The sequence below is a fragment of the Pelophylax lessonae genome (genome assembly GCF_965119305.1).
Source record: "Pelophylax lessonae genome assembly, chromosome: 6".
Taxonomy (NCBI): domain Eukaryota; kingdom Metazoa; phylum Chordata; class Amphibia; order Anura; family Ranidae; genus Pelophylax; species Pelophylax lessonae.
In genome coordinates, this window is record NC_138773.1 from 23,257,394 (window position 1) to 23,268,614 (window position 11,221).

Below are 11,221 nucleotides of genomic sequence, written 5' to 3' on the forward strand. Positions count from 1 at the left end.
AGTGAGATGCCGGTACGGGACGCTCTCTGTGTTCCAGCACCCAGCAATAAAAGGAAAACTGTACCGTGGGTGGAGATATCTCTGCCCACTGTACAAGCAAGGTCCCAGCTTGGAGGGAGAGAGAGCAGCGCGGGAACCTCTGATCAGGTAAGTGAACATCAACAATCGGGCAATGGAACACTCTAGGATCGTGTGGAACTGAAATGTAACACTCGCGGTCCGTTTCGCCACTGTGGGATGGGGGGGCCTTCACTCGTCCCCGCTGCAACTCATCCCATCCCACCACTGCCACTCATCCCATCCCACCACCGCTGCCACTCATCTCATCCCATTCCCTGCACCACCGCTGCCACTGATCCCATCTCCCCACCACCACAGCTGCCACTCATCCCATCCCATCCCCCCACCACTGCTGCCACTAATCATATTCCCCCACCACCACAGATGCCACTCATCCCATCCACCACCACTGCTGCCACTCATCTCATTACATTCCCTGCACCACCGCTGCCACTGATCCCATCTCCCCACCACCACAGCTGCCACTCATCCCATCCCATCCCCCCACCCCTGCTGCCACTAATCATATTCCCCCACCACCACAGATGCCACTCATCCCATCACCACCCCCGCTGCCACTGATCCCATCCCACCACCACCGCAGTCACACAGCCAAGAGGGGGGCGTCAAAATAAGGTTTCACTTAGGGCGTCAAAAATCTTTGCACCGGCACTGTTTGCACTGCAGGTCCTCAAGTGCAGATTCCTCTTCAGCATGGAGAACAGTGAGCAGCATACTAAAGATATAAATAAATTTCACTACAAATCTGAGATTAGCAGTCAGAATCAGGTGTGCATGGACAAAAGAAGGTGCACGGCTATTTTTTTGGGAGAAATTCAAATAAAAATGTAGATCTTTTAGGGTACTGCTTAAGCACATTTACCATTTCTAGATGTTCCCTATAGGATAGCAAATCTTCAATATTTGAGTTCGGGTCCACTTCATTATTGAATTAATGTTGATTTTTTTTTTTTTCATTCTAGAAAAAGGAGAAGCCTTTAAATATCTCCTTACCCAGCTGAAGATGAATAGCTATTTAGATTCAAAGCTGACATTAAGGACCATTCTAGATATTGGGCCAGAAATCTCTAAGGACAAAAGGCCTCGGAAAATAGAAGATGTAATCTGGTGTACTCTGCGGAGGATCATGGCTCTGGACAGTACTGCAAGGAATACTCTGCTCAATACAGATGAGAAATGTGATCTCTTTGACAGCGATGATTATGAAGATACACAGAGTGAAAGTTCCATTCACCCCCTGGATGTCCTGTGTGTTCTCCTGTATTGCTCAGATCATTTTCTACAGCAAGAAATTGTAACCAAAATGGCCATGTGTCAGTTTTCTATCCCTCTACTGCTCCCTCCAGTTGGTGGTGGGTCACCGTGCATCTTCATGCTGTGGGCAATGAGAGACATTGTGAAGAAATGGAGACCTCAGTCTCTAGCTGACAGTAAAGGGTTCAGTGAAAAAAATGTGGTGAATATTTCCATGCCAATCCTTTCCTTTGTAAGATTGGGGAAAACCAAGCTGTCTAAATCTAAAATCCTGAATCAAGTTCTTAATCCAATCCAGCAGAATCACAACTTCTTCATACATGACAATGTGGAGGCCGGTATCCTTGAGAGAAAAATATCTGAGGGACTCGTGGAAATGTCCTGGTATTTTCCCTCTGGTAAATCTGATGTTTTTCCAGAACCCTTTTCTGTTACCAACCTACGTGGGGACCTAGAGACCAACTGGGATCAGTTCACATTTCTAGGGAAAGTTTCATCAGCTGTATTTATATTTATTGAGACAATCGATGAGAGGGAATTGCAGCTGTTATCAAAATGCAGTCAGAGTGACACCAAGTTTTGTTTTGTCGTTACTCCAGTTTCAGGAAAAGATATTGAGAAAGAAACAAAAAAACTTCTAGTGGACCTTCTCCCAGTATTAAGAATTGATAGAGCAAATGTTATCTTGAAGAAAAGGACAGAAAATGATGTTATGTTAACAGACAGAATCCAAAGGAAAATTAAACAAATTCTAGAAAGCACCGGCAAATCTATAAAACTGAAAGATTTACCAAAATATTTCAGTGGGCATACTTTTGTGACAGATGAAAGCACTGATGAATGCCAGAAAGGAAGAGACCTTGCAAATAAAATCACTCGAGAAATAAAAGATGTGGCAGCGTATAAAAGGACAACTATGAAATTACAAGGACATCTTTGGAAACAATTGTCTGAAATAGATAAAGAACTTTGTAGAATGAAAAACCAAGGAGAACAAGACGCAGAAACGCATCAGTCTCATCTCCAACTACAGCGCAATGCCCTTCATGCAAAACAATATGAACATCAAATTCCCAAGGGTATAAAGCTGTTTGCTCATGCTCTAAATGATTTGTCTCAGAAAGAAAGACAATACTTTCTAAAATGGATGAAATTTAACCTTGATGCAATAGCTAGAGCCAAAATGTCTAAGCTGCAAGCAATCTACAAGGAGAAATGTAATAATCTGGCCCAAAACAAAAAAGAACTTAAGGACCTGGATCAGAAAATCTCTGATAGCTGTTTAGGAGTGGAGCACTTTGTACGTGAAATGGGCCAGTTTTATGAAGCTGAATGGTCTACAGCAAAACACACAGTAGTTGGCCAAAAAAAGAAAAAATTTGCTGACCTTCCAAAAATAGCTGCTGATCTTCTGTTGGATGGGTTTCCTTTAGAGCTGATTGACGGAGATGCTTCCAACATTCCTCTGCAATGGATAACAGATGTCCTTACTGAGCTGGACAAGAAAACAGGGGGACAATGCAGACTGAGAGTAATAACTATAGTGGGAGTGCAAACTACGGGAAAATCCACCCTCCTGAACACCATGTTTGGTTTGCAGTTCCCGGTGGCCAATGGACGATGCACACGAGGAGCCTTCATGACTCTTCTAAATGTGAAAGAGGACTTTCAGGAAAAGCTGGGCTGTCATTTCATCCTGGTTATTGACAGTGAGGGGTTGAAAGCCCCAGAGTTGGCCTCTTTGGAGGGCAGCTATCAACATGACAATGAACTGGCCACGCTTGTGGTGGGGTTGAGTGATATCACCATAGTCAATATGTCCATGGAAAACACAGCAGAAATGAGGGATGTTTTACAAATAGTGGTCCATGCTTTTCTTAGAATGAAAGAAATAGGAAGGAAACCCAACTGCCAGTTTGTACATCAGAATGTCTGTGATGTATCAGCTAATGATAAGAACATGAGACATAGGAAGTTACTACTGGAACAGCTAAATGAAATGACAAAGGTGGCTGCCAAAATGGAGAAAAAATATGGCATCTCAGCTTTCACTGATATAATGAAGTATGACCTAAATAGAGACAGTTGGTACATTGCTGGCCTTTGGCAGGGAGACCCACCAATGGCTCCAGTAAATCATGGCTACAGCTCAAATATATATGAGCTTAAAATGTATTTGTTTAAATGTATGGAAGCTCAGAAATCTAAAAGCAGTCAATTGAACATTTCTAATTTTATTGCATGGATAGAAGCTTTATGGAGATCGGTCAAACATGAGACATTCATTTTCAGTTTTAGGAACAGCCTTGTGGCCAAAGCCTACAATAGATTGTCTGTAGAATACTCCTCATGGGAATGGGATTTCTGTAAAACAATTCACAACTGGGTGATCAGTGAAGAAAATACCATAAGAAATCAGTCTGAATATATATGTGAAAGTAACATAGAAGAACTACAGAATATTCTTCTGGAGGAAGAGAACAAAATGGATGCATCTCTTGAAAATTATTTTGAAACCACTGAAAATATTAATCTCATTGAAAGATACAGAGAAGAATTCAAAATAAGTATAAAGAGCTTGAGAAAAAAACTTGAAATAAATGCTCTTACTAAGTGCCACGAGGCTGTATGCATCCAACAAACAAAAATTAAAATCCAGGACATTCAAAAAAGATCTCAGACATTGATTGAAGATAGAATAACAAATCTTCTGCAAAGATATAGCCAGAATAATCATGAAGTAAGTGAACAGGAAATTCAACAGGAATTTAATTTGGTGTGGAAGAAGACGTTAGCGGAGTTGCATTTTGAAGAACTTAAGAGATGTAATGTGGATCATTCTATTCTTCTCCTTCTCAAAAATGACATGAGCAGTAAAGGACCTCATATAAACGAAACATTAATCAAGGTTAAAAGTTTAAGTCAATATGCAAAGAAAAGTCTTACAATGGATACACGGTACATTGATCAGGCATGGACTTCATTTCCACGGAAATCAATATTTGTTCAGCAAGAACTTTATGGCAAAATTGGCACTCTAGCTAATTCCATCATTGAAATGAGTGACAAGTATATAAAAGAGAAGATTTCTTTATTGGACGATTACAATGAAATATACTCTAAAGAGCTTCTACACAAGATTAATACACAGCTAAACAGTAAAGAAGTAAAAAAGTTTCAGTTTACTTTAGAGTTTGAGCTGGATCTCAAACTTTTAATATTTGGAAAAGCATCTCAAGCCTTCCAGAAGCTCCATGATAAGTTTCTCCAAGAGAATGACCCTAAACTTTGCCTAGAAAAACTAAAAGTTCAGTACTTGTCTACAGTTCTCAGTATGTTCCATACGAAAGATCAAACTCCGAGCAGAGCTAATCGTTTTTGTGAGCTCTGCTTGAAACCAGCAATAATGGATTATCTTTTTAAACATCTTGGGCAAAAAATAGTGGATGAGATTTTGACTGAAAATGTCACATTTAGAAGCAGAAGTTGTTTCCAGGGTACTGTTTTGGAGGAGCTGCTGGAAGAAATGTCATTTCAAAAATATGCTGAATACATAAATTCTTATGAGAGCTTTATAATGCGATGGATCTTAACTCACATCATGAGCAAATACTGCATCTCCCCAGCTTTAGAAACCTTGCAGGAACATATTCTGTCGACTATTAACAAGAAAATTAAAACAGTCCTTAAAAGATGCCTGAAAAGTAATACTGTGGCTAGTTTTTTGGAGAATTTCTGCAAACTCTTAAAAAAAGATTTAGTGATTTCACGGGAAGAGATGAAAGTCATCACTTTTCACCACAAAGGGAATGTTGAGCAGTTCTCATCAGAAATTGAACACTACCTAAAGGAGACACAACACCAAATCCAATCAGAACTTAGATCTATGGCTCTAGGTTCTCTTCTTTACACAGTGACAGTGAAACCTCAGGATGAATTGTTCAGAAAGGTGGTTGGTTGTAGAAAGCAGTGTCCCTTCTGCAAAGTCCCCTGTGCGGTCAGAGGTGAAGACCATAAGATACATGAAGCACCTATGCACAGACCCCAAGGGCTAGGAAACTACCAATGGGATGAGGATAAGAACCTTATTATTGACATCTGTTCCACTCATGTTGTAGCTAACTGTAGCTTCAGAAATTTAGACACAAAATGGAAACAGCATCCATGCAAAGAGTATGGCACAATATATCCAGATTGGAAAATTCAGCCCGATGCCAGTATTGAGAGCTCAGATTACTGGAAGTATGTCTTTGTGCAAATGAATAAAAACTTTGCAGAAATGTATGAGGCAAAACCAGCTGAGCTACCTGAAGTCTGGAAGCAAATAACCAAAGAACAAGCTCTTTGCAGTGTAAAGAAAGTATTTAACACTTCAGGATCCTCTATGACATTTAAGTGATTGGAGAGGTGTAGGAGAACAGAAGCATCACATCAAAGTTTCTGGGGTCTAAAAATATTAATTATCATAAATATCCAAGACAGCAAGCCAACGCATTTCAGGGTCTATAAAGCACACCCTTCTGTAGTGCTCAAAATGCTGTGTATGGAAAGGTGGACTCAAATGGATTTGGGAACTCTAAAGTAACCTAAATTTGTAATATGGTCCAAGCTTTAGGCACAATCAGCTGCTGAGACATGGCCATTACTATGGAGCTGTTTAACTTCTTGTCGCCCTGTCACAGTACATTTACTGCGGCAGGGCGGCACAGGCAGGCAGGATGATGTACATGTACGTCATCCTGCCTCTTCCAGTTTACGGGCACACAGTAGATTGCACCTTCCAGTACCTTTGAGCAGGCAGGCGATCATGTGATTGCTATGCAATCCCATAATCACAATGTCAACAAAGCTGTTTTAAATGATTTCATAGCTGTGATTCCTATAGTGATGCTGTGATTGACCCACATCTATCACATGGTACCTGGGCCAATTACAGCACCCTACCATGTACCATGTGATAGCTCTTTAGGACACTTTGCAGAACTTGTCTCAGGAAAACAGTTTACCCTGGCATCCAGCACAGACTTGGGTGCAACATCTTGAATGCAGAGTGAGTGAGCACTTCAGGAGAAGGGCAACAGATCTTGGGGCATGTAGTCCAGGAAGCCGAGTTAACATGGGAGCTGACCTGCTGAGAACTACAAATTCCAGCTAGCTGGAGGGAGAATACAGAAGGCAGGGAAAGGAGATAAAAGGCATGAGGGGAGGAGGAGTCAGTCTCTTGGGACCACAGCCTTCATCTGAAAGCAGTGGTCTGGACGGTCACGGGGCACAGAGCAGGGCTGTGCTGTGGCCTAAGCAGCAAGAGAAAGCCTCTGGGACCGGGTGTGGGTGCATCTGCTATCGGCAGTATCTGGTTTTTGAGTGGCAACCGGGAGGTCACCTTCATCACCTGCATCATAGCTCTAGCTGGGGTTGGGGAGAGGGGTTGAGCGCTGTTCCTTAAGCACTGTATCTGCAGAGGCCTTCACACAATCTCTCCTAAGCTTGGTATCACTTGGATCGGTGAGCAGGTGCATGCCCATCCTCTTGACACCTAAGGACACTGCATGCAGACACCATTGCTTTGTTCCCTTCTTCAAAGTACTACTGTACTAAGAACATTTACAATCACTACTGTGCTAACTAAATGCCATACTATTTAATCTAATTAAATCACACTGGGCCCAGTCAATTGGGCCAACTAAAGACAAAAGACTTCTGCACCCCCCCCCCCCCCCCCCCCCACACACACACACACACACAACGGACAGGAACATTGGGCATCTATCCAGACCCATATCACCAAGGAACTCTCTTTTATTTAGAGTTCATAGGTCATAGCCTATAGATACAACCTGTGCTGTGTTAAGCAGCCATAAACCTTGATTGGTTAAACTTTCTAAATTCTCACTTGAGAAGGGATTTTGGTTGATCATTCATTAACTTGTTTATATAAAGAGTGTAACAATAACCCTATTTCTCTTATCTGATCCATTTTGTGTTGATTCTATTTACTGAAAGACCTTAAGTAAAACGTACCTGATTTACTGTGAAATATTCTGTGTCTGCATTCTTATTTCTTTGCTGAAATGTCTGAATCTAAGGTGTCAGAGATGTCAGGAGACTTGCAAGGTTAGGGCAAACATTGGGGTACAGTATCTTTAAACAGCCCTCATGGGGGTAGCGCTACAAATGTAACCATTCATGACATTTAAAAACATTGCTGTTACAGTGATAATCAATGTAACAGCAATAAAAAAAAAAATCAATGATCACCCCCAGAGTAGTAGAGTGTCTCTGTGGCTACACTGAATGAATCCGATGAAGGTATGTAAAAAAAAAAAGTAAAAAAATAAAACAATGTTAAAAAAGTGCCATCAGGGAAAAAAAATCTATTGATGGAATAAGCTGGTCATTCAGTATATTCAGGTAGTCAGCTGATCTCATTCTTTGGGCACATGCAGTAACTATCTAGTTACTGCATGCTTAGTTTAGTTAGTTGCTTAGTTAATTTCAGGGGGCGACTTTTTTTTGGCAAGGCAGTGTATAATAGAGGTATTTCTACTACTAGTATATATTAAAGCTTCCCTCCTGTCAATGGTTGGTAAGAAAGCAGTGGGTGTCAGCTCTGGCCATATTCTTAGTAACCAGTGATGGAGCCCAACCCCATTCATTTATTGTCCGGGAATTCCTGGCTGTGTAAACACGAGGTCAGGGGTAGTGCTGACATCATTGAACAAATTTGGCCACATGGAAAAACATTCAAAAACAGTCCAGAAAAAAATCCCACGTGCAAAGTGAATGCCAATATGGATTTCAAACGTGTAGAAAGTTTCAGGCAAACAGACCCGTTTATCCCTGTGGAATGTTATACTCCCTTACGGTCACCCGCACAGCATGCAGGAAGTGTTTCAGGAAGTTTTCCGACCGGCGTGTGTTCCAGGGCCAGTCCAAAGTGAGACAACGTGCATGGCAGCTTGACGCGTTTCGTCACTACATTGATGTCATCGGAAACTGAGATGGGTTTTTTTTCTGGACTGTTTTTGAATGTTTTTCCAGGACTTTAAATTATTTAAATTTTCAAATTTATTTGCACTTTACCACTAGATAGACTTTAGATAGACTTTTTATTGTAAGCACTTGCTACTGTTTTTTATGGATTGAGCTTATGGTTCATTGATCCACATACTTAATTGATTTTGTACCCACAATTTTCAGCTCATTTATGTTGGAATGATCACATCGCAATATTTTAAAAGTGTATTTATATATTTATTGAGATTCAAATTGCATGAGTGCACTATTGTATTGCTATTCATGAGGAATTAGCATTGCTTTAATTGCAGTCTGCAATTTTATTTACATGGTCCACTACCCATAGGGTCTTAAAGCAGCAGCAATTTCCTCTCTAAGTTTTTGGTTTCTTGGCGCGAGTGTTTCTTTTTCATTTTTATATACTTTAAAGGAGAAGAAGTAGGGCCAAAGCACTTTTGGCCAAAATTCTCCTGTGGGTCACAGGAGTGCACTTATTTCTGCACGTTTGTAACCTACATTTAAGCAACAGTAGACTAAAGTCTCCTGTCAGTTGAGGTCACTGAGCCGGTCCAGGCTCTGAATTCTGACTTTAATGACTTTAATACTAGGATCCTCCCAGATTCCTGAGTGGTAGCTGACTCAGCCTCTCAGCCTCTCAGCATGGCGCTGGGAGACTGAGCTAGCGGCTCCCGCCCCCTCTACAGTCTGGCACTCCAGTGACTGCTGGAGGGGCAGAGCAGAGAGCCGGTAACTGACAGACACTGGCTCTCTGTCCTTTGAAGACCTGAGTGATCTATGGTTCTCGATCTAGAAGGGGCAGGGGACAGATGCAACAGCAGATCCATTAAAGGCAAAAAATTTAAGTAATTAGAGAGCATGGGGAAGCAGGGAGTGTCTTTTTTTGTCTTCCCTTTCTCTCTCTCTTTTTTTTTTTATTCCTTTTTTATTAATTTTCTTAAATGTAACAAGTTAAATATGCCTCTCATTACTGCAGTTAGTTCTTCATGTTCATTTTTCTCCAGTAAGCCTCTTAAACGCAATTTTTTACAGTAAGGATCTACATGCTCTCTGCAGGATTTTTACCTGCTCTTGCATTGTGTGTACCTAGTCTTTGGTCCACCTCCTCTACACGATTGAAGACCTGCCCTTTATCAGACCGGACTGCAGCAATGTCCCTTTTCAGTGATATGTTTTTAGTTAGTAGTACATTCGCTTGGACTTCCTGGGACCCCACTATATCCTCTGATGGTGATGCGGACTCCCTCACAATAACTTTTTTCAGCTCCTTGTTGTGTACTTGGAGTTTCCCTGTGAGGTTACCCCCCAGAGCTTTTTGACTGGCTCGATACCGAGCCACCAGAACATGCAGTTATTGCTTCCTCCATTGCAGGCTTTTTCTTGCCTACCGCTAATCAGCCTGGATGACTGAGTAAATGAATGAGCATCTGGCTGGTTTCAAGCAGATGAATGCAGTAAAACGATGAGTGTATGGATGCGGGGGGTAGCTGAGTGGATGCGTGGATGGCTAGCCGGATCAAAATGTATGCCTGAAGTGAGGAAGTGGATGGAAGAATGGATGGTGTAAGGAAAGATTTAAATTCTGTTGCTAGTCTGTTGGTGGCATATTGGGATATGATTCTAAATCAAGTTTTGACTGGACCAAGGTACCATCCATCAGTATAGTTCAACCAGCAGGCACTCAAGCGGCTGCATATGCCTTAGCCACGGAGGATGGCAGAAAGACAATGTGGACGCAGTTAGAAGTAGAGATGATTAGGTTGTGGAAGGGACGTACTTACCTTCCTACAGCGATAGCATGGAAAAAGAAGTCTAAGGAAGGTATTCTAGAATTTTTGAGGAAGACTTATGCAGGTGTAGAAGGAAGAAGCAGGTCTTAATACTGATGGACCTATGGCTCAATTAATGACCCAGACCTTCATTACAAATTGTAGGTCTGAGTGTGGGCTGATAGTAAAATAACTCATCTTAGAATGGTCTGGTATGGACATGAAAGAATTTGGGAATAAGTTAATTGAGATGGATGCAGCAGGTTGTTTTGAATTTAAAAACACCAGAGAAGGCTTTTTATAGAGGCCAGGGATTACAACATTGTGATCCTAGGCAAACTAGAGAAAGGGATATGACAGGCGAAAGGCGACCCCCATTAGAGGGGGTAGGAATAGAGGTAGAGGAAACTTTACTAATGGAGGGAGGCGCACCCACCGTTTTGGATAGTATGCCTCAAAGTAATCCACAGCAAGGTCCCCAAGTGTCACAGAAACAACAGCCTCAGTATATCCCTGCACCACAGCAACCTCAAACACAAGTAAGGCATCACTTTCAGTGGCAAAATCAGCAACCATAGGGATGCCCTGAAGGTTGTATCCCAGCATTTTCTCTCAGAAGCCAGGAGCCAAAGCCCTTTGATAACACTTGAGTGGGAACTCGTGTATAACCATTCCTGGTTGATTCAGTGGCGACTTTGTCATCCATTACCTGTGACATGTATACTGGATTGAGAGAAGATGCAGAAGCTTCAATTTGAATAAATGGGATACTGACCTGCATATAATACTACTTTACTAGATGTGTACAACCCTTATACAGGGGAGAAGCTATGTGAGCACAAGTTCAGATTAAATCCAGGATGCCCTGTGAATCTACTGGGGAGAAATTTAATAGGAGTATTGGGTCTCTCACTCAGTCCTATCCCACGGGATGAAATACATGCCACCTCTCCTTTATGTTTCTTTCAGAGCAACATTGAGGGACTGGTGGACCCCAAAGTTTGGGCCCAGTCTAAAATGGATTTGGACCAAACTTCCTGCACCCCTTATAAAGCAACTTTGAAACCTGGTGTAGGCCATGT

At 41.8% G+C, this 11,221-nt stretch overlaps 1 protein-coding gene across 1 annotated transcript in view; it reads left to right on the forward strand.

The window, feature by feature from the left end:
- The window catches only part of LOC309558489 (uncharacterized protein), a gene marked incomplete at its 3' end in the record, with an annotated part of 129,305 nt that extends 123,571 nt beyond the window's left edge, over positions 1–5,734 (forward strand). Inside the window, exon 6 of the mRNA XM_082261558.1 lies at positions 1,044–5,734. Within this exon, the coding sequence (XP_082117684.1) occupies positions 1,044–5,734 (4,691 nt within the window). The remainder of the gene's footprint in view (positions 1–1,043) is intronic.
- Between the last annotated feature and the right edge of the window lie 5,487 nt (positions 5,735–11,221).